At 55.2% G+C, this 22,320-nt stretch overlaps 3 protein-coding genes across 15 annotated transcripts in view; 2 read left to right on the top strand and 1 right to left on the bottom strand.

The window, feature by feature from the left end:
- Nucleotides 1-14,916, top strand: part of LOC147350010 (palmitoyltransferase ZDHHC11-like) — a 46,305-nt gene extending 31,389 nt beyond the window's left edge. The window contains exons 10-14 of the mRNA XM_086362391.1: nt 1,613-1,703; nt 4,436-4,470; nt 4,888-4,984; nt 12,003-12,075; nt 14,022-14,916. Coding sequence (XP_086218517.1) covers nt 1,613-1,703; nt 4,436-4,470; nt 4,888-4,984; nt 12,003-12,075; nt 14,022-14,488 — 763 coding nt within the window. The 3' untranslated portion in view covers nt 14,489-14,916. The remainder of the gene's footprint in view (nt 1-1,612; nt 1,704-4,435; nt 4,471-4,887; nt 4,985-12,002; nt 12,076-14,021) is intronic.
- LOC147350009 (uncharacterized) lies at nt 2,753-21,019 on the bottom strand. 9 transcript variants are annotated; one of them, XR_015149118.1, is made up of 5 exons: nt 20,051-20,925; nt 19,289-19,408; nt 17,647-17,731; nt 17,395-17,500; nt 17,112-17,236 (listed from the first exon to the last, which is right to left on the bottom strand). XR_015149118.1 is itself a non-coding variant. In XM_086362396.1 (3 exons), the coding sequence occupies exons 1-2, from the start codon at nt 20,923-20,925 to the stop codon at nt 19,324-19,326; spliced, it is 960 nt and encodes a 319-aa protein (XP_086218522.1). In that variant the 3' UTR covers nt 2,753-2,889; nt 19,289-19,323. The 9 variants fall into 9 exon arrangements, 6 of the variants coding, with proteins under 6 accessions (XP_086218522.1, XP_086218524.1, XP_086218519.1 ...); XR_015149117.1 differs by lacking the exon at nt 17,647-17,731 and having other exon boundaries at nt 20,051-21,019; XR_015149116.1 differs by lacking the exon at nt 17,112-17,236 and having other exon boundaries at nt 17,377-17,500; nt 20,051-21,019.
- TPPP (tubulin polymerization promoting protein) overlaps nt 20,532-22,320 on the top strand; it is a 20,597-nt gene continuing 18,808 nt past the window's right edge. For 2 of the 5 annotated variants that reach the window (XM_086362401.1, XM_086362402.1), the window contains exon 1: nt 20,532-20,583. Coding sequence is in view for 2 of the 5 variants with exons in the window: in XM_086362399.1 (XP_086218525.1) it covers nt 21,018-21,139 (122 nt within the window). In the remaining 3 variants the exon portion in view is untranslated. Of the gene's footprint in view, nt 21,140-21,776; nt 21,885-22,320 lie in introns of those variants that run through there. The other 3 variants (XM_086362399.1, XM_086362400.1, XM_086362403.1) reach the window with 3 other exon arrangements.

Genomic DNA, 22,320 nt, shown 5'->3' with positions numbered 1-22,320 from the left:
ACCGTGCAAGGCCTGTTCTCTTTCAAACAACCCAATAACTTTTCTTCCAGGTTTTCTTCCTTAGAAATCTGATTGGCAATACTAACATGTAAATCCACATCATTTTGAATTTCACTTCAAAATATCATTTAACCATGATCCTTTAAGTAAAATCTAAGAACATTTTCTATTTTTTCCTTTTCTGGTAAGAAAGACAGTAACTTAACTGGAACCAGGATGATAGACTTTTGCCTTAAATTTTTTTTTTTTTAGAATCAACGCGTATTTATTATACAAAATTTGGAAATACAAATTCCCAGTATAAAAGCAGAAACACACAGATTTCCCCACCCACTAATAACTGTTGCTGGGACATTGATTTGTATTTTTTACATCTTTCTTTCCAGTACCTTTTCTGTGCATATACATACACACACACAATGTTTTATTTTATGAAAGATTCCTTAGGAGCTTGTTTTACCTCATGTATTGTGAGGTTCTTTCTGTTAAAAGAAAACAAGACTTTTACGGGTGCACTCACCCCCTTGAGCAGGTGCCACGTGCATATCTATGGGAACATTTGTTTTCATTTCCAATCCAGCTTGTGTTCCTTCTCCTGGAAGAGAAGCCGGCCCTATTTAATCAAGGGTCAGCAATGGGTAAAATGTGATACAAGTAGGTCACAAACCCTCTGGATGAGACGGGAAGTAAACTCTGTAGTCTCTGGCGGCAGGGAGCGTTCTCCGAGTAACGCAGCTCCTGGGTCCCGTTGAGCGAGTTGGCACTGCTGACGGCCATTCCCAGCCCCACTCCCGAGGCTGGCCCTCTCAGAGCGTTAGAGCCAGTGGGGTCGAGTTCACAGCGGTCAGAGGAAGTTTCTAAGCCTCGTGACACCTGCCAAAGGAAGGAACACGCCCAGCACACACCCGTGCGGTGTGTGGGAGCTCCGCAGGCACGTTTCCGAGGAAAGCCTCTACGGAGGACGTTACAAAGTGTCCCTGTGGTGGTGGCGGTGCCGTTTCTAAGAGAGTTTCTTCTGGCCTGTTTCGTCTGTTCTGAAATGTTGTGGGTAGGATGAGAATATGAACAAGGATTACGGTCTCACACGCGAAGACACACCGGCAGGCATCTTCTCATGGTTTCCTTGGAGCAGAAACCCGGCCAGGTGAGCCTGGTGTCTGCTCTGCCCCGCAGGGGAGGACCCCCGGGAGCGCCGGGAGACAGGCTCACACCCTCCTGCTTCGCTCCTCCCAGCCGCAGCAGTCCCAGTCCTCCTCATGTTCCGATCTCTCTCAGCTAGCCTTCCCGGGCCCTCCATTCCTCAAGGCTCAGATGACCACATGTGGATAATTCAACGTGACCCTCCCGTGCGCATTTTAGGTTCAGTGCGACGAATTCCCACAAAACAGGGGCTTAAGACAGGAGGCCCCGGTTCTCCGTCCATGTCGGAGGCTCCAGGGATCAGCAGGGCTGCTTGCTTTCTGACTTTTCTGGGGCAGGGGGATCCCGCGACCCATCCCAAGCTGTGAGGTCCTCAGGAAAATGGAAAACCAGGATAGAGAGACTTTCTGGGCCCCCAAGAGTCCCCGTTTGCTGACACGTGTGCTTTCTCTCTCCTGTGCGTCCCCACCAGCGTGAAGTCCACGCAGCAATTGCCAGCAGCCCTGGACCACTGGCAGGTCTCCAGCCTCGACACCCATGCCAGCAGCTGCTTGTCGCAGCAGGTGAGCCTGGTGCGGGGGGTGGGGGCAGGAGGCAGGGGCGCGGCCCCCCAGGACCCTGCAGAGGACTGCACGGCACAGGAGGTGCTGGTCCGACGTGCTCACTTTAAGCGTTTGCAGTGTTTCGGGCCGTGCTCCTTGCCCGGGAACAGTGGTGGGCACGCGTGCGAGAGAGCAGGTGCAAACCGTGTGCTACAGAGGCCTGTAGGGCCAAGCGCACTGTGTCTGCGTGGCCCCAGCCCGTCTGCTGCGGGTTTGCCCCTCGAGGGCTCAGCAGCCCGCGGCTGCAGCGCAGGCTGTCCGAGGCCTCCCGGGGCAGCGGCGTGGACACGCAGCGCGAGGCTCTCCGAGGCCTCCTGGGGCGGCGGCGTGGACACGCAGCGCAGGCTCTCCGAGGCCACCCGGGGCAGCGGCGTGGGCACGCAGCGCAGGCTCTCCGAGGCCTCCCGGGGCAGTGGCGTGGACACGCAGCGCGAGGCTCTCCGAGGCCTCCCGGGGCGGCGGCGTGGACACGCAGCGCAGGCTCTCCGAGGCCTCCCGGGGCGGCGGCGTGGACACGGTCCGCCCCTGAGGACGTGCTGGTCCTGGGTCCTCACCGGGTCAGCCTTCAGCGGCAGAGGCCGGTCGGTTCCTGTCGGTCCTCGCAGGCCTGGGTGTGGCCGTCTGGAGACACTGCATTAGTCCAGCGGGCACCGCGTCTGAGGCCTGGGTCTGGTTAGGGTTGGACAACCATCGTATGGATGCGGCGGTCACTGCAGAGCGAGGACCGGACGGCAACAAACTCCCTTGCATGATTTTAAAACAGCCCCAGCTTGGAAACGCAAAGACAAGACCCCCATTCCCTCAGGGGGCACCTTGAAAGCTCACAGCTAGCATCTTACCTTGTGATGAGAAGCCGAAAGCCTCCCCTTAGGACACGGGGTCCACACTCACCACTTGTACCTGATGTCGTGCGCGAGTCCCAGCCCGGGTGAAGGTGAGGGTTTGACCTCCTGCATGTGGGTCTGTGTTCACTTTTGAGACGCGTGTTTGTGTGGGTGAAGCAGGGTTCTGTGTCCATTCTCAGGTCCAGACGGCACTTAGACACACACTCGTTTCTCCCCGTTCATTGCTTCTGGGAGAAATCGCGTGTGATCTTGTGTTGATTTCCTGTGTAAGGTTTCCTTTGGTATGGCACACAAAGTGCTGCCTATGAAAGAGAAAAAAGACCTATGCGTCCATCGTGAATGACTGCAAGTTATCACCCCTCGTCTCCTTTGTGTGTGAGAGACGACCTTGAGATGCACTCTGAAATTGCAAGTTCAGTCACCATGAGGCATCTTAGGTCACTGGTTTACTTTTAAAGGGTCTTCCTTTGGGTAAACCCACTGATAAAACTTTTGGACCCAGGAATTGCACTCCCAAGAATTAAAATAGATTCGAAGGCTTCCCGGGTCCGACCCTGTTCTGCAGTTACCTGGGCAGGGGACCCCGCGCAAACCTCCGAGTGTGTGGGTGATGATTAAAGGAGACGACCCACTGGCACAGCCCTCAGCACGCGGGAGCATCGGCTGTCTACCACCATTAACTTAAAGCCCAATCTTAGAAAAACAGACAAAGCTCTATGACAGAGACGTTCCCTCTAACGTTGTTTATAAAAACAAAGATCTGAAATAACTTCAGTTCAGTTCAGGTCAGTCGCTCAGTCGTATCCAACTCTTTGTGATCCCATGAACCACAGCACACCAAGCCTCCCTGTCCATCACCAGCTTCCGGAGTTCACTCAGACCCATGTCCATCGAGTCGGTGATGCCATCCAACCATCTCATTCTCCGTCATCCCTTTCTCCTCCTGCCCCCAATCCCTCCCAGCATCAGAGTCTTTTCCAATGAGTCAGTTCTTCACATCAGGCAGCCAAAGTATTGGAGCTTCAGCATCAGTCCTTCCAATCAATATTCAGGACTGATTTCCTTCAGGATTGACTGGTTTGATCTCCTTGCAGTCCAAGGGACTCTCAGGAGTCTTCTCCAACACCACAGTTCAAACTGTAGATTTTAACGAACTCTTCACCGAAAGCGATCTATGGGTGGCAAATGAGCACCTGAAAAGATGCCCAGAATCAGGCCCTGAGGACGCGCAGATGAGAGCTACACGAGGCGTCACCACACACCTGCCCATGAGGCTCCAACCTACAGATGCAAAGTCTGAGCCAGAGGCGGGGAGGCCAGGCCCGTGCCCAGGAGTTAGGTGGGCGCCTTGAGAGCTGGGGCTGTCCCGCTCCCGCCCTGACCAAGGAGAAGCGAATGCACGCATGTGTTTCTCTGCTGGGGCTGCAGAGGCTGGCCAGGCAGCTCACTTTCTTCTCCCATCCTGGAGCTAGAAGTCTGCGGTCAGGGCACCGCCAGGGCTGGTACCTCTGAGCCCTCAGTGCCACCTGGGCACATGGTCTTCATCCCGAGCTCGTCCTCCCAAGAGGACATGAGGCCTCGTGCTCCGGGACCCACACGGGTGACCTGGCTCCACTGTTAATAGCCTCCGTGGGGCCCCGTTTCCAAGGATGGTCACGTGCTGCATCACGAGGGACAGGACTTCAATCACGGAAGAGAGGGGACGCAGCTCAGCCAGAGCTCGAGGGTGGGGCCAGGCGCCATCCTCCAGCGCCCTGCCTGGACCCGGGGCCCCCAGGCGCCCTGACACGACATCCAGGGTGGGGCTTGGCTCCTCCTGACCAGCTGCTCCTCCCCCCCTGCCCGCAGGAAGCTAGTGCCGGCCGAAGCACGTCCGCAGTGCGGTGAGTTGCCAGCCTTTCTACCCGACGGGGGCTGGGGGTGCGCCTCAGCGCAGGTCTCCTAGGAGAGCGAGCATCTGTGACGGAGCATTTGGGGCAGGAAACCCCTGTGCGGATTTCAGTCACTGACTCTGGCTCTCAGCTCTGCCCCAGCCTGGAAGGCACGACCCCTCACGGTCACCCTGCTCACGGCTGGCGCCTCAGCTGGACGGACACCAGGCATCACGCTCGTTTGACCTTTGTCTGTGGAAGTGTAGGCAGCCCTTCTGACGGTTCACACACACGCAGACAGGCACACACGCGTGAGCGCGCACACACATGCACACGGGCACACACACACTCTCCCCTGCAGCCCTCAGACACCCCCAGCCCCGCCCCCCGGCTCCCTCGTGGCGCCGCCCCATGTCTGTCTCCGTCCAGCAGAATCAAGCGGAAGGAGTTCCTGCCTGCGCTCTCCAGGTGCTCCAGCCTGAGCTCCGTCAGCACCGTCACCCCTGAGAGCTCCCCACCACCCCAGGTGAGCCCGCGGGCCCGGGGGTCACAATTAGGAATATTTCAAAGATAGTGCTTTGGGGCTGTGTTCACAAATCTTGCACCCAAAGACCTAAGGGAGAGTCTTCGATACTTCCTACCGAAAGTTTAACATGCTGGTCTTGAGAGCTGGGTCCTTTCCTATCTGTGGTTGGTGTGTGTGGTGTGAAGCAGGGGTCTGGCTCCCCAGTTCCCATGGGATTTCTACTGTTTCCTGCTTCATTCATGTTTAAGGTAATTAACCAGTAGATAAGGATTTACTTCTGCTACTCAGCTATTATATATATATTGTTCCTCAATTCCTCCATTAGGAGTCGAGGAATAAATACAACTGACTTTCTATATTTAATTGAATTTTTATGTGGTACCCATTGATTACCTTCTTCCTTTTCTAAAGGCCTTTAGTCATCTTCTTAATGGTTACCTTGAGGATTACAATGAACATTCTAAATTTATAACAGTAAAGTTATACTTTATTGAATAATACTAATTCAGTTTCAATAGTATTTTAATTCAGTATTCAATAGTGTTCCAAGACTCTATTCTCATACATTTCCATCTCTCCTCCTTTATGTTGTTAATGTCACAGATTACATATTTGTATACTGTGTGCCCATGAACAAAGATTTATAATTAGTTTTATGCATCTATCTTTAAATCATATAGAAAAGGGGAAGTGTTACGAATCAAAGTACAATAGTACTGGCTTATAAATTAACTTTTGTAGTTACCTTTACGGAGAAGGCAATGGCACCCCACTCCAGTACTCTTGCCTGGAAAATCCCAGGGACGGAGGAGCCTGGTAGGCTGCAGTCCATGGGGTCGCTAAGAGTTGGACACGACTGAGCGACTTCCCTTTCACTTTTCACTTTCATGCATTGGAGAAGGAAATGGCAACCCACTCCAGTGTTCTTGCCTGGAGAATCCCAGGGACAGAGGAGCCTGGTGGGCTGCCATCTATGGGGTCGCACAGAGTCGGACACTTAGTAGCAGCAGCAGCAGCATCTCTTCATTTTAACCTGAAGAATGTGGAGAGACTAGTAAACTGTGTGTCTTTTCAGCATTTCTTGTGTGGCAGGTCTATTGTAATGAAGTCCCTCAGCCCTTGTTTACCTGAAAATGTCTTAGTTTCTCCATCATTCTCAAAAGATAGCTTTGGGGGCTTTGGAATTCTTGGTTGGCAGTTTTTTTTTCCCTTCATGACCTCATGCCACCCCAGTGCCTTCTGGCCTGCATGGAATCTGATGAAGAGTCACTGTTTATCACACTGAGGAGCTCTCCTTTGTGATTAGCTCTCTCTCTTGCTGCTTTCAAAATTCTCTCTAAGTTCTAAGAAATTGGCTGTAATATATCTCACTGAGAGTTTTTTTAGTTTATCTTGCTTGGAGTTAAGTTAAGCTTCTTGACTGTGTTGCTGTTGTTCAGTCGCTCAGTTGTGTCTTTGCGACCCCATGGAATGTAGCATGCCAGGCTTCCCTGTCCTTCACATCTCCTGGAGCTTGCTCAACATGTCCATTGAGTCAGTGATGCCACCCGACCATCTCATCCTCTGGCGTCCCCTTCTCCTCCTGCCTTCAATCTTTCCCAGCATCAGGGTCTTTTCTAATGAGTCAGCTCTTCACATCAGGTGGCCAAAGGATGGGAGCTTCAGCATCAGTCCTTCTTTGGCGCTCAGCCTTCTTTATGGTCCAACCCTCACATCCATACATGACTACTGGAAAAACCATAACTTTGACTATATGGGACCTTTGTTGGCAAAGTAATGTCTCTGCTTTTTAATATGCCTTCTAGGTTGGTTTAATATGCTTTTCTTCCAAGGAGCAAGCATCTTTTAATTTCATGGCTGCAGTCATCATCTGCAGTGATTTTGGAGCCCAAGAAAATAAAGTCTGTCACTGTTTCCATTGTTTCCCCATTTATTTGTCATGAAGTGATGGAACCAGGTGCCATGATCTTAGTTTTTTGAATGCTGAGTTATAAGCCAGCTTTTCACTCTCCTCTTTCACCTTTATCAAGAGGCTCTTTAGTTTCTCTTCAATTTCTGCCATTAGGGTGGTGTCCCCTGCATATCTGAGGTTATTGGTATTTCTCCCGGCAATCTTGATTCCAGCTTGTGCTTCTTCCAGCCCAGCGTTTCCCATGATGTTCTCTGCATAGAAGTTAAATAAGCAGGTGACGGTACACAGCCTTGACGGACGCCTTTCCCAATCTGAGCCTGTCTGTTGTTCCATGTCCTGTTTTACCTGTTGCTTCCTGACCTGCATACAGGTTTCTCAGGAAGCAGGTCAGGTGGTCTGGTATTCCCATCTCTCGAAGAATTTTCCACTGTTTGCTGTGGTCCACACAGTCAAAGGCTTTGGCATAGTTAATGAAGCAGAAAAGTAGATTTTTTTTCTGGAATTCTCTTGCTTTTTCTATGATCCAACAGATGTTGGCAATTTGAGCTCTGGTTCCTCTTCCTTTTCTAAATCCAGATTGAACATATGGAAGGAAGTTCTTGGTTCATGTACTGTTGAAGCCTGGCTTGAAGAATTTTGAGCATTACTTTGCTAGTGTGTGAGATGAGTGCAATTGTGCGGTAGTTGGAACATTCTTTGGTATTGCTTTTCTCTGGGATTTGAATGAGAACTGACCTTTTCCAGTGCTGTGGCCACTGCTGAGTTTTCCAAATTTGCTGGCGTATTGAGTGCAGCACTTTCACAGCATCATCTTTTAGGATCTGAAATAGCTCAGCTGGAATTCCATCACCTCCTCTAGCTTTGTTAGTAGTGATGCTTCCTAAGACTCACTTGACATCGCACTCCAGGATGTCTGGCCCTAGGTGAATGACCATACCATCGTGGTTATCTGGGTCATGAAGATCTTTTTGTATAGTTCTTGTGTCGCCTCTTCTTAATATCTTCTGCTTCTGTTTGGTCCATACAATTTCTTTCCTTTATCGTGCCCATCTTTGCATGAAATGTTCCCTTGGTATCTCTAATTTTCTTGAAGCGATCTCTAGTGTTTCCCGTTCTGTTGTTTTCCTCTATTTCTTTGCATTGATCACTGAGGAAGGCTTTCTTCTCTCTCCTTGCTCTTCTTTGGAGCTCTGCATCAGATGGGTATATCTTTGTTTCTCCTTTGCCTTTTGCTTCTCTTCTTTTTCAGCTACTTGTAAGGCCTCCTCAGACAGCCATGTTGCCTTTTTGCATTTCTTTTTCTTAGGGATGGTTTTGATCACCACTTCCTGTACAATTTACAATCCTCCATCTATAGTTCTTCAGGGACTCTGTCTATCAGATCTAATTTCTTGAATCTATTTCTCACTTCTACTGTATAATCGTAAGAGATTTGATTTAGGCCATACCTGAACGGTCTAGTGGTTTTCCCTATTTTCTTCAATTTAAGTCTGAATCTAGTAATAAGGAGTTCGTGATCTGAGCCACAGTCAGCTCCCAGTATTGTTTTTGCTGACTGTATAGAGCTTCTCCATCTTCAGCTGCCAAGAATATAATCAATCTGATTTCGGTGTTGACCATCTGGTGATGTCCATTTGTAGAGTCTTCTCTTGTGTCATTGGAAGAGGGTGTTTGCTCTGACCAGTGTGTCCTCTTGGCAAAACTCTGTTCGCCTTTGCCCTGCTTCATTCTGTACTCCAAGGCCGAACTTCCCTGTTACTCCAGGTGTCTCTTTACTTCCTACTTTTGCATCCTGGTCCCCTGTGATGAAAAGGACATCTTTTTTGGGTGTTTAGTTCTAGAAGGTCTAGAAGGGCTTCCCTGGGGGCTCAATTGGTAAAGAATCCGCCTACAATGCAGGAGACCCCAGTTCCATTCCTGGGTTGGGAAGATCCCCTGGAGAAGGGATAGGCTACCCACTCCAGTATTCTTGGGCTTCCCTTGTGGCTCAACTGGTAAAGAATCTGCCTGCAATGTGGGTGACCTGGGTTCGATCCCTGGGTTGGGAAGATCCCCTGGAGAAGGGAAAGGCTACCCACTCTGGTATTCTGGCCTGGAGAATTCCGTGGACTGTATAGTCCTTGGGGTCACAAAGGGTCAGACACAACTGAGTGACTTTCACTTTCACTTTCTAGATGGTCCTGTAGGTCTTCATAGAACCATTCAATTTCTGCTTCTTTGGTATTACTGGTCGGGGCATAGACTTGGATTACTGTGATATGGAATGGTTTGCCTTGGAAACGAACAGAGATCATTCTGTCATTTTTGAGACTGCATCCAAGTGCTGCATTTCAGACTCTTTTGTTGACTATGATGGCTACTCCACTTCATCTAAGGGATTCTTGCCCACAGTTGTAGATATAGTGGTCATCTGAATTAAATTCACCTATTCCGGTCCATTTTAGTTCACTGATTGCTAAAATGTAGGTGTTCACTCTTGCCATCTCCTGTTTGACCACTTCCAATTTACCTTGATTAATAGACCTAACATTCCAGGTTCCTACTCAATATTTTTTTACAGCATCGGGCTTTACTTCCACCACCAGTCACATTGACAGCTGGGCATTGTGGATTTTTTGCTTTGGCTCCGTCTCTTCATTCTTTGTGGAGCTACTTCTCCCCTCTTCTCCAGTAGCATATAGGGCACCTGCCAACCTGGGGAGTCCCTCTTTCAGCGTCCTATCTTTGCCTTTTCGTGCTCTTCATGGAGAGTATAGATTGGATGTGTAGATTCATGATTTTATCCGTTTTGGGAAGTTTTCATTATTTATTCAGCAATTTTTCTGCTCTGTTTCTCTCTCCTCCTCCTGGGAATCCTACAAGGTGTATCTTGATATCTTTGATGGAGACCCACAGGCCCACCAGGCTCCGTTCACTTCCTTTCATTGTTTTTTCTTTACAGTTCAGACTGGATGTTAATAATTTCAGTTTAGTCAAGTTTTTTTTTTTGGATCCTTTTTTCACTCGTCAAATCTGTTGAGCTCCTCTAGTGAATTTTTAAATTTCAATTGTAATTTCAATTCAATTTTAAATTTCAAACTTTTTAGCTCTAGAATTTGTTTCGTTTCTGTTCATAATTTCTACTTCTTTGTTGATATTCTGATCTGTTCTTACACTATTATCCTGATGTCCTTTAATTCTTCATCCTTGATGTCCCCTGACTCATTGAGTATTTCTGAGACAGCTGATTTAATATTCTTGACTATTAACTTGAAAGTCCGGACTTCCTATTTCTTTGTAATAAATCATGTGATAACCATGGAAGTCAGATTTGTTCCTTGGGGATTATAGATTTTTGCCTGTTGAAGGCTGAATTTTGCAAAGAGTGTGTTTCTTGCCACTGAAAATTTTCTTCCGTCGCCTGTCTGGTCAGCCTGTGGCCCGGGGAGACATCCTTGACCGTCTGCTGCGAGCAGGAGGGGGAGGTCCCGCCTCTAAGTCTTCCACTGGGGCCGCACTTGGGAGGCTGTTGCTGCCGAGGGGGCCAGAACCAGGCAGCAGCTGTGCCCATCCCTCAGGGCAGGGCCGGGCCAGCCAGAGTGCACACCCCACACGTGCAACGCGCCAGCCACCAGCACTGCACAGAGTAGGGAGTGGGGCTGCCCTGCCTTGAAGCTGCAGCTGGACCCCGTGGACTGTAGCCCACCAGGCTCCTCTGTCAATGGGGTTTTCCAGGCGAGAATACTGCGGTGCATTGCCGTTTCCTCCTCCAGGGGATCTTCCTGGTCCAGGGATTGAGCCTGTATTTCTTAGCTCTCCTGCACTGGCAGGCAGGTTTCTTACCAGTAGTGCCACCTGGGAAGCCCCTCGGTGGAGAGCAAGCTTCTGGGTTCTGACAGCTCCCCTTTCCTTTTGGCAGACCCCTGTGTGCTTTGATGCACAGCCCCACCCCACCAGCCCCCACGTCCTCCTGCAGGCTCTGCTCCACAGCCTCCAGCGCCTCCTCCACCTGCTGCGTTGCGTTCTCCTCTTCACAGCAGCACTTTGGTCCTGATTCCCAGCGGGGCTTGGGTGTTTGGTGACACCTCGACCCATCTCCGCTTCCTGGGCGCCACGCCCTTGCATGTGTGTGCGCTCACACTGCCCTCTGTCCGCTGAGGTTACCGTTTTCATGCGGGGCAGGCACCCCGCTGTTGCTGTGGATTCAGGAGGTTTTGCAGCAGCGACCTGCTGCCTGCCTGGCCGCTGGGCCTGCTGCGGCCCATTGGGACCCCCACTGCCACGGCCACCCCGCCTCCCTCGTGGTGGATTCCACGAGAGCCTCACCCGCCATCCACAGCAGCCTCCTCTGGGCCTTTGCTTTCTCCTCTTGGGGTGTCGGTGCTTCTGGCCCAGCGAGGCGTCCCTCCTTGTTTCCCCTGAAGTTGTATCTTCATGCACTCACGTTATCTATCGATATTTGTACCTTGATGATAATTTTAAAGTCCTGGACCAGGGAAGGGTCGAGAGTATTTACAGATGTGCTGTTTGGACTGAGAAGTCTCCCAGCAACAGATCTGCTTGTGAGTCTGTCCAGACTCTCAGAAGTTTTGCACAGGCCCAGTCTCTGGGACCGCACGTGCGCCACTGAAAGCTGGAGTGAGCGCATCCCTGACCCTTTGGCGAGTCTGGCAAGAACTGCGGTCACCCCTCCGACCTGCCAGCCGGCGGACACAGGACAACACCGCCGTTGGTCTGCAGGGCCAGGGCAGGAGACACATGCCTGTGTTCAGATACAGGTGAAATGCTCAGGCTTCTTGGTAGGCAGAGCCCCGCACAGGGAGCAGCCAGCCTTTCTCGTGCCAGGAATCACAGGGGTCTCCCTGGCTTCCTGAGGCCCTCACACGCATCAGACAAAGCACACCTGTGTCCGTCCTGACGCACAGGCTGGAGGAGGGTCAGCCTCTCGCTGAGGCTGCCAGGTTCCAGCCCCAGGTCGAGGGGAAGGTCCTGAAGCTCTCGGTGACCACCGCAGCTCACGGGGGGTGGGGCGCAGACCCGACTGTCTCTGAAGCGTCACCTGCTTTGTTCTCCTCGACAGTATGACAAACCCTACATCGTGGATTCCCTGTGATTTCTCTTCTGTAGAACACAAAGGACCAGAGAGAAAGAAAGCAACTTCGAGCAGGAGACGTGGCTGCAAACCAAGCCTCCGCATCAGGTGAGACCCTCCGCAGTCTGGGCACGTCGAGATCTACCTACATTTGATTGTCTAGAATGTCCAATATTCTCAAAAGAAAAAGAAGGAGAGAAATCACCAGAGAAAGCCAGGGCTGGGACCCTTGTGTCTGTGATTGCAGACAAGGGGGAGCCTGCCAGGAGGTCCGTAGACAGCCCCTGCCCCTGCTGAGTGCCAGACAGTGGTGGGCTCCAGAGGTGAAGCTGGGCACGGGTCTAAGCAGCAGCAGCAAATGTCTGCCCGGGCTGAGGGCCGCTCTGGTGTCCTCTCCTGTGGCCCCACCCGAGCTGAGGAGCCCAAGAGTGACGGCAGCTGAGCTTGTGGTGGCTGCAGGGCAGGGTCCTGCAGACACTCGGGCTCAGCCCCGCCGCACCCCGCCCGCCAGGGTCTCCAGAGCTTTCACACAGACCTCTTCATTCGTGAGTCTTCATCCTTTCAGAGTGTAAACAACATCCACCACTCAGCTTTTCAACAATGAACGTTCACGACGCTAGCTGCTCACGAGCGTGCGTCCCTGAGTACAGGACACCTGAGCTGTTAACTCTTCAAAACGCCTGACGTGGGGCTTGGCGCCTCCAACCCTGGGAGGGAGCGGGCGGCCGGGAGGGCTAGTTTGATGTCTACGTGGTTCCACGTAAGGACCACAAAATACAGACATGCTGTCAGGGAAACTGGTGGAGAAGAAGGGAGGTCGCTCCGCGAGCCTGAGCGAGCAGACTGGCTCCGAGGAGGAGAGGCGCGGGGTGGGCGCGGGGCGTGCCCCGCACGTGGGGAGGGTCTCCTGTGCGCGGTGAACCCGCTGGGAGGTAAGGGCGTCTTGGGCGGGGACTGAGGCAGAGGGACGCCCAGGGCACCAGCCCCGCTGAGTTTAACCTTCACAGACGTGCAGGAGGCAGAAACAGAGGGCCAAGTCCAGGGCTGACTTGCTTTACGGGTTAAGCTGTCCCATAAAACCGGGACCCCCAGGTGTAGAGGTGAACAAGAGGGCCCCAACACTCCACCCCCAGCCTCAACCCTTGGGGAGAGGGGAAGAGAGCAAAATCACTGCTGACTCTTGGACCCTGGCCAACCCGACTTTGTGAAAGGGGGTGACCCTCTGAGACTCGCCCTTCATCATGCAACGCTGCTTCCTTGCGGACGACACGGACAGAACACGGAAAACAGGCCGCTCCTTGTCCAAGTGGCCGACGCCCCGTGGAGACAAGGCCCCTGAGTGAGAGTCAGCAAAACCACGGGAGAAACAGCCCAAGGGCCTCGGGACTCAGCAGGTGAAACCACCAAATAACTACAGGGTTTACTTTGCTTAGAGAAATAAAAGACAAAGTTCAAAGTATCTGAAGAGAACAGAAAACTGTTAATTACCAAACACGTTTGAGGGGCTTCCCTGGTGGCTCAGTGGTAAAGGCCGAACTGCCAAAAGCAGGAGACCCAGATTCCATCCCTAGATCAGCAAGATGCCCCGGAGAAGGAAATGGCAACCTGCTCCAGTACCCTTGCCTGGAAAATCCCATGGACAGAGGAGCCTGGTGGGCTACTGTCCATGGGGTCGCAAAGAGTCGGACGCAGCTGAGCATGAGCAAAACACGTTTGAGAAAGAACGAAACAGAGCTCACAGACGCGCGAGGGGCAGGAAGAGGCGCACAGGGCACAGACGCGCGAGGGGCAGGAAGGGGAGCACGGGGCTGAGCTCACAGACGCGCGAGGGGCAGCAAGAGGCGCACGGGGCACAGACGCGCGAGGGGCAGGAAGGGGCGCACGGGGCACAGACGCGCGAGGGGCAGGAAGGGGCGCACGGGGCAGAGCCTGCGCTCTGCTGCCAGCACTGGTTCCCGCTGTCTGGGGCCTGCGTGCAGGGCCCTGTGCGGTGTCTGGGCTCCACTCCCATCCCTGCCCTGAGGTGCTCACGGGGATGTCTCCTTTCTCTGCAGGAGCCCAGGGACCTGAACCAGCTGAGTCCCGCGTCCAGGGGTCCTTTTCCACCAGGATCCCAGCTGCAGAGTCTGTCCTGGAAACCCTCCAGCTGCCGTCCCCGCTGCAGGGCCGTGACCAGGACGTGTGGCCTCAGGTGCACCAGGACACTGTCCCCAGCCACCAGGAGCCCTGGACCATGGAGTCCACAGTCATCAACGTCCCTGGAGGGCTGGACGGCGAGCTGGACGGCGAGCTGGACATCCAGCAGGTGCCCCGCACGCTGGCAGTGATGCCGTTCGTCCAGGCGCCTGAGAGCCTGCCGGGCATCAAGGAAGAGTGTGGGGAGGAGGGGACCCCAGTCATCAGAGAGATGGGGGTCTGCACCCCCACGAAGGCCCCTGTGCCCAGCAGCCCCACCCCCGTCACCATGATCATGATGCCGGAGGACCCGGAGCTGGGGGACAGGGCACCTCAGCTTGTGTAGAGTCAGAGCGCGTCCCCCAGGCCCCCAGGCCGCCCCTCCCTCTGGCTGGCATTGCCCATGCCGCCCAGCCTGGCTTCCACCTCGAGGAGGACACCTGGGCCCCGCCACCCACCTTCAGAGTCCCCCCACCCCCGCCCTGGCATCAAGAGGGAACAGCCGAAGCCCGCTGCTCTGGCTACGCGGAAGTCTCATGAACTCGCATCTCCCTCACTCCAGGAGCCGTATCTTAAAGACCCGCCTAGTTTTCTAAATACGTCTATATGTTATTCCAGAAAGAAGGCAGATTCAAGATGGGCTGGCTGCCACGCTTTCACTTTCGCTGATTATGAATGTTTTGAACTGTATGACTTTAAGGAGCTTTTTAAGAAATGCTTCGGAGCTCTTTATTAAGTTTTATGGGAAATAATAAAAGTTAATTCTAACGGCAATGAACTTGAAATCAGTCCTGGTAGATGGCTTTTGGGCAGTGGCTTTTGTGGAGGGCTGGCGACCGACCCTAGCCCTCCCCCATGCTGGCGATGGGCTCTGCAGCCGGTCAGGAACCAGGCCTGGTCTGGGCCTCCAGAACAGGCTCCCAAGCCCGTCTCTGGGGGGAGACCCTGAATTGAGGTGTGACCCTCCAGGCCTCTCTGGCTGAAACTAGAGGAAGAAAGTGAGCTTGGAGATAAGTGGTGGGCACACAGAAGGGTGGGCTTCTTTAAAACTAGGCCTTGAATCAAAAGCAGCCTGGGTGCAAGATTCCAAGACAAAGTCAGGGACTGAGGCAGAAACTGAAATCAAGTGGCCAAAGCTGAGATTCTAGATTTCTCAGCGCTCTAGATTTCAAAGTTTAAGATCAATGAAAACAAGCTCACAATCAAAGATCAAAAGAAAACACCATCGTGAGTAGAAGTCAACAAACAACAAAGGTGGATTCAGGCCCTGGGAACTTGAGATTTGGAATCAGAAATGCAGAGTATTCAGTTGGGTGCATAAAATATGTAAATACATGACAATCACAAAAAATAAGCAATAAGTGGATTTTCTGCATGATCAGAAGGACATGTAAAATAATTTTTAGAAATAAATACAGTTGTTAAAGTAAATGAAACAATAAACAGAGTTGAAAAAAGACTTATTAAACTGGAAGATAAAGTGAAGAAATTACCCAGCAGAGAGGATGAGATGGACAGAGGAAAGGTCGGCAGAGATGGAGGGCCGAAGGGCATGTCTTGTGTCCAGCTGGAGGCCAGGAAGACGAGCTTGCAGGGAGGCGAGTATTAGGGTGACAGGGTCCCCTGAACTGACAAAGGATGTGGAAGCACAGACACGGGAGGCGTAGCGTGTGCCAAGCTGCGTAAACAGACACCTCCGCCTAGAGGTCTCGTGGAGGAGGGCAGGAAGGTAACAGCAGGAGGGGGGACATCACAGGCTGACAGAAATAGCAGTCAGTATGGAAGCATGGACCCGACGACGCCAGCACAGGGCGAAGACACTGGAGGGTCAGCACTGCAGGTCTGGCGCAGTCAGTATGGAAGCATGGACCCGACGACGCCAGCACAGGGCGAAGACACTGGAGGGTCAGCACTGCAGGTCTGGCGCAGTCAGTATGGAAGCATGGACCCGACGACGCCAGCACAGGGCGAAGACACGAGGGTCAGCACTGCAGGTCTGGCACAAGCAGAGGTGAGGAGGGACGGGTGGGTGGCGGGTCCCCAGACCCAAGGGGAAGCCCCTGGCCTCCTTGCTCAGCTGAAGCCAGGCTAGATTTTCTTAGAAGCAGAGTAAATAACAGGTCCCAGGTCCTTAAAATCTTATTACAATAAAAATTATGGAATCATCTTAAACCATGAGAAATTTATACGGCTTTCTTAATAAGACTGTATGCCCAGATGGTGACTGCAGGCATGAAATTAAAAGTTGCTTACTCTTTGCAAGGAAAGTTATTACCAACCTAGATAGCATATTCAAAAGCAGAGACATTACTTTGCCAACAAAGGTCCATCTAGTCAAGGCTATGGTTTTTCCAGTGGTCATGTATGGATGTGAGAGTTGGACTGTGAAGAAGGCTGAGCACCGAAGAATTGATGCTTTTGAAGTGTGGTGTTGGAGAAGACTCTTGAGAGTCCCTTGGACTGCAAGGAGATCCAACCAGTCCATTCTGAAGGAGATCAGCCCTGGGATTTCTTTGGAAGGACTGATGCTGAGGCTGAAACTCCAGTACTTTGGCCACATCATGTGAAGAGTTGACTCATTGGAAAAGACTCTGATGCTGGGAGGGATTGGGGGCAGGAGGAGAAGGGGACGACAGAGGATGAGATGGCTGGATGGCATCACTGACTCGATGGACATGAGTCTGAGTGAACTCCGGGAGTTGGTGATGGACAGGGAGGCCTGGTGTGCTGCGATTCATGGGGTCGCAAAGAGTCAGACACGACTGAGCGACTGATCTGATCTGATGCCCAGGTTTGTGACTGCAAGGGTGAACCTCAGCCAAAGTACGGGTCTCCAAGGTGAGCGTCAAGCGCGTGCTGGTGGTGGGCGCCAGCCCTGCCCCGAACCCACTGTGTGTCCTGGGTCAGCAACTCAGCCTCTGAGTCCCGGGGGCACTGCCTTAAAGTCGGGATGGCAATCAGGTCCATTCACACCTAGGACCCCGGGAGGCGCTGGGGCTGGTCCAGTGCTCTGCCGCCATTGTGAGATTCTTCACGATCTGGAGCAAGTGTCTGGCCCCTGACGGGCCCTGGCTAGACGTCCACCCCAGGAGGCCTGTATGTGCAGGGGGACAGGGCCCCCACGGGCACAGAGCGGGTCTGGGCATCCCCAGCCGCCACACTGGGCCGTCCTGAGCATGTTCCTCCAAGGAGCTGGCTGTCCACCCTCCCCACACACCTCCCACAGGGGAGAGGGCCCCGCCGGGTGCTGACCTGCAGCGAGCTCACAGAGCGGCCCTGCCCCCATGCAGTGTCCATCCGGGGCTCTGTGCTGAGGGCTCCCCACTCCCTGGGCTGCACAGAACTCGTCAGGCCTCGTCTGTGATGAAGGGCAACTCTGCCTGAGCTGAGCAGCACCACCAGGAGGCCCAGAGCTCTGCCCCCGCCCCCGGCGAGATGGATGGGCCCCCACTGCCACTCGAGTGGGGCCTGGACACAGCCCGAGGCCAAGGAGCGGCTTCCCACCTGGGGAAGACTGCGTGGTCCAAGATGCAGCCACCCAGGGCCTCCAAGCGTGTGGACAAGGACGCATTTCAACTAAGAAGGTATCCTTCGGGATTTAAAATAAGGACCATGTTCACGCCCAGCATGTGGAGTTCGGTACTGCCCAAAAGCCCAACGCCTTCCTGCCCACAGCCGCCTCCCATCGAGGTGGTCCTTGGGGAGGGGGCCCAGGGTCCAGAGCCAAGCTGGCGCAGTCGAGACACGGGATGCAGAACCTGCCCAGGACGCTGGGCTGGGGCCGCTGGGCCGAGGAGACTTAGCGCCCATCCCAGGGGGACAGCACAGACGGTGGTCTCTGCAGGCATACTTAGGGGCTCGACAGGAGGGCACCCCAGACGACCCGCATGGGCCCTAAATCCACGCAGGGCGGAAACAGACACAGGGGAGGAGGCCATGTGAAGACGGAGGCCTGGGTCGGGCGATGCAGCCTGGGGCCCAGGGATGCCTGGCTGCCGAGAAGCCGGAGGAGGTAGGAAGGGCCCCAGAGCCATTGCAGGGAGCACCCCGACTCTGGACTGTGCGGACTTCTGCTGTTTAAGCCACCAGCACGTGGTCCTCTGCCCCATGGCCCTGAAAACCAGCAGTGTTCCTCAAGGGCAGATGGTCCCATCCGTGGGCCTCCACACGGCCACGGTGCAGATCTGCTCCTGCCCACTCGGGCTGGGTTGTAATAACTGCAGGGTAGACGGGGATCATCCAGGTCTTGTCAGAGGACCAAGGGCCAGGGGGCGGTCATCCCCCACAAAAGACGAGTCCGGCAGCCATAGATGGAAGAAAGGTCCCCTGATCCCAAACCAGGACATAACCCGCCTCCCGAGAGGAGGAGATGCTCCCGGCCAGACAGCCAACGCCACTATTTCAGGGGATTTTCCGAGTGTGCCCAGAACGGACCCCATGCTGTGAAACAGCACACTGTGAACTCAAAATTTCGCTCGCAGACAACTAGAGGCAGCCTTCAGAATGGCACCAGGGCTCCCCTCTGCTTTTGGCAGTCTGCGCCTGGGTGTGGGCGGGGTTGAGGGCTGCGGCTCCAGCCATTCTGTCGTTGGAGGGGAGCACGTGTTGTGGGAGCCCACCTTGGCCCCGGGCCCCGTCTCTGCGTCCCGAGGACTCTGTCCCTCAAGCGTTTCCACCCCTGAAGCCTGCCGCGCGCCTCCCAGAGCAGTTCTACGTTGGCAAAATCACCAGGGGTCACGTCACGGCATTTGCACTGGTTTTGAAAAATGGATTGAACACCTGCCTTTTGGCTAATACGATAATGGGGACATAATACTGAAAAGTGGTCTTCATGAACAACGTGGACGGCAGTCAGGGCTGTGGGGGCCCAGTAGGGTGCAGCCCAGCATCCACCTGGAAAGTCAGGACCAAGATTGGCCAGGAGCGGGCCTCGGGTGACTCCCTGCTCTTCCTGGTCTAAGATTCTGGACTCACCGGGCTCTGCAGTGTGAACCTTTGCAGAGGAATTAGAACTAGAAGCCTATCTTCGGCCGGTTTTGAGCAGAAGCAGAAACCAGAGGGCTTGAGGGAAAGGCCCAGGGCCAGGGTGGGGAGGGCAGGACTCACCTGCCTGCCACGCTCCCCCGGGGGAACCGCGTCCTCTCACCTGTGGGGCTGCCTGTCAGTCACTCCTCCTCCGGCTCAGCAGCCTAACTTCCTCTGCTGCCTCCATGGCCCCCTGGCCTGGCTGGAATCCCAGGTGAGGTCAGAAGCTGCTGCCACAATTCTGATTCAGATGAGACTCAAGTCAAGTTGGGGTGCGGGGGCTTTGCAGCCAGGACAGAGGACAGGTCCTGGGGGTGGGGGTGGGGGGTGTGGGGTGTGTGTGAAGTGTGTGTAACCGTGGGGGAGGGGGTGGCTTTGCAGCCAGGAGGGGAGGAAGGGCCTGGGGTGGCTCCTTGGCCAGTCACAAGGCAGTGAAACTGGAAACGACCTGAAGGCCACTCTTCCCCGGGAGGCTGGGCATCCCGGCAGCCTGGGGCAGCTTCCTCCACTGGAGGGGGTCCTGGAGGATCCACAGGAAGATCCCTGCACCCCATGCCATAGCACTCAACACTGGCACCTCCGTCACCCCAGCCCGAGAACCTCTGCTGAGCACTGCTGTCCAGGGCAGCGGGGGTGCCTGCGAGCTCACTCCTGGAGGTGAGAGGGCAGCAGGTGCCCCGAGAAGGACGGAGACAGTGGAAGAGGGTCTGAGGTCTGCGATTTCACATGGGAAGCCTGGGGTCCAGGCCGTCCGCAGGAAGACCGACCGATCGCCTCCAGCTGGAATGGGGTTACACCCCGCCCCCACCCCCACCCCCACCCCAAAGCGGCCCAACTGCGCACGGCGCCCAGTGCCCGGCCCCGACCCCACCGAGGCGCTCACCGCACGCTCCCGCCGTCCCCCAGCTCTCGCAAGGCGCCCCCACTCCCCGCCCCCCTGCACTCGCTCCGTGGGGTCCCAACCCCGCAACCCCGGCCCCCAACGCGGACCCACAGCAGAGGCTTGCACCCGACTGGCCCCCCAGGGAGGCCGGTCCGCGCGCCCCTCCGTCTCCCAGCGCCCGGGGGCCGGAGGGGCCGCCCCCGCCCGCGGAGCCGTGTGGCCCCGGGGCCCGCGCCGACCCGCCTTGTAAGGCAGAGGCCGAGCGAGGCCGGCCTCGGTGCGTCCGGCGGCCGGGGGCAGGGCCGGGCGGGGCGGCCGGAGCGCGCGGGGCGGGCCGGGGCCGCGTTTCCCAATGAGAGCGCGCGGCGCGCAGGGCGTGGGCCGGGCCGGGCGCGGAAGCGGGGGGCCGGGGGCGGGCCCGGGCCGGGGGCGGGGCCGGCGGCGGGGAGCGGCGGCGCGAGCGCAGGCCGGGCACCGGGTCGCTCGCGGCCGAGTCGCGGAGGCGCTGCCGCTGCGGTCGCCGCATCTCCGAGGTAAGTGGCCGTGGGGCGCTGTCCCGGGGCGCGGGGCGCCTGCTTCTCTAGCCACCTGCACCCGCAGGTCGGGGCGCGCCCCCCGCTCCGCGCGCCGGCCGCGTCCCTTCCCCGAGGCCCCGCGCCCCCCAGCTGCCGGCGCTCGGGCCCCCGCGGCTGTGTCCGGACGCGGGTCTGGGGACGGGCGGCGGGGCGCGGGGGGCACGGGCTGGAGCGGCCGGCGATGCAGAGGACGGGTTTGTAATCGGCCCTCGCTGGGGCGCCCCGGCCTTTCTGCCCGTCGGTGCGCAGAGGACTGAGCACGCCCCTTGCAGCCCCTTCCCCCTCCGGGTCCATCTGCATAAACACCGTTCACATGCCCAGGCCCAGGGTGGCGGCTGCCAACGAGACGGCAGGAATTTAGGGCTTGGAGGCTTTGAAATGGAGCCGCTGTCATGCTGCACGGATTTCAGGGCCACAGAAAGGGCCGTTTGCGTCCGCGGCCCAGAATGAGCGTGATCTTCTGGCGAGAACACCGTCCCTCTGTGTCGGGCATTGCTGTGCTCTATCGGAGCAGGTGAGTGTGTCAGACCGACACTCTGCGACCCAGAATCCGCCAGAGGGGTGTTATGTTTTCTTATCGCATGTGGGCGCATAACCGTCAATCTAGATAAAGAGGTTGGCGGCCAGTGCGTGCGTTCCACACGCCCCTGGGGACCAGAGCCCCGCCCTTGAAGGAGGATCCGGAGAAACCCTTTATCTGCGGTTTCAGTTATGTAAATGAAGTCTGGAAACGGGGTGGGAAGAAGGGCCCCCTGTGCCTGCCGTGTTGATGGGCGTCTTGTGTTCTCTGAAGACGAGACGCCTTTTAGGATAAGCTGGCTGTGCGGTCACGCGTGTGTGGATTTACTGGCTAATTCATCTGACATTTACGAATGATCAAAGACCTGGCTTCCCAGGCACCCAGCACACATTCTAGGGCTCCCCAGGGCCGGTCTCTCAGGGAGGGGTGCTGGCAGGGCCTCCCCAGAGCCTGGGAGGTGGTCAGTGAACCCTGACCTGAACTCCAAATGCCCTGGGACCACATCCGGGGATGGAGCGATGGGGTGGGGAGGGCGAGCTTGGAGCAGGCAGGAAATGGGGTGGGGCGGGCCGCGGGAGGGGCGCCTTGAGGGGGCCTTCCCCTGGACTCTTGATCCCGGCTCTGGTACGGCCCCTGTTCCAACCTCGCGGTTGGAATCCCAGGGCTCAGGGATAGCAAGGGGGCAAGCCTGTGTTGGTGAATTTCCTGGGAGTATCTGCCAAATGTGACACACACGAGGGTGAGTGTTTTCTTGGGGAAAGGGCCCGTGGCCTTCATGGCTTTCAGAAGGATCTCTCAGGAAGGTGTCATCATTTAAGTACTACATTAAAAAATTCTCCTTCGTTCTGGAATGATGCCGTGAGAGACCAGAGGAAGCCATCTGGGGCCGTGTTCCTATCGCCTGGGCATCGTTTGCCTCATCTTTGCGAATCCTTTGAAGTCGCAATAAATAAACTGTTTTAACTACATACAAGGTTATAGATGCTCACTGTGGGAAATGTGCAAATCACAGGAGAATTTCATAAAGAAAATTAAAATGGCTCATCACTGATTGAGGTTTAAGAGAAAACCGTGAGCAGCCAAAGTGCCCTCGGGGCCGCTTCCGCGTGGCTCCCTTCCCCAGTGGGTAGAGGAACCATTCCCTGCAGAAGAGGCTGAGAATTAAACGCTTCCTC

The sequence above is a fragment of the Bos grunniens genome, chromosome 20 (genome assembly GCF_055505025.1).
Source record: "Bos grunniens cultivar Pamir isolate PY7600 chromosome 20, Bosgru_T2T1.0, whole genome shotgun sequence".
NCBI lineage: Eukaryota > Metazoa > Chordata > Mammalia > Artiodactyla > Bovidae > Bos > Bos grunniens.
The sequence above is the reverse complement of the archived record's forward strand: the minus strand, read 5'-3'. Positions and strand labels throughout refer to the sequence as shown.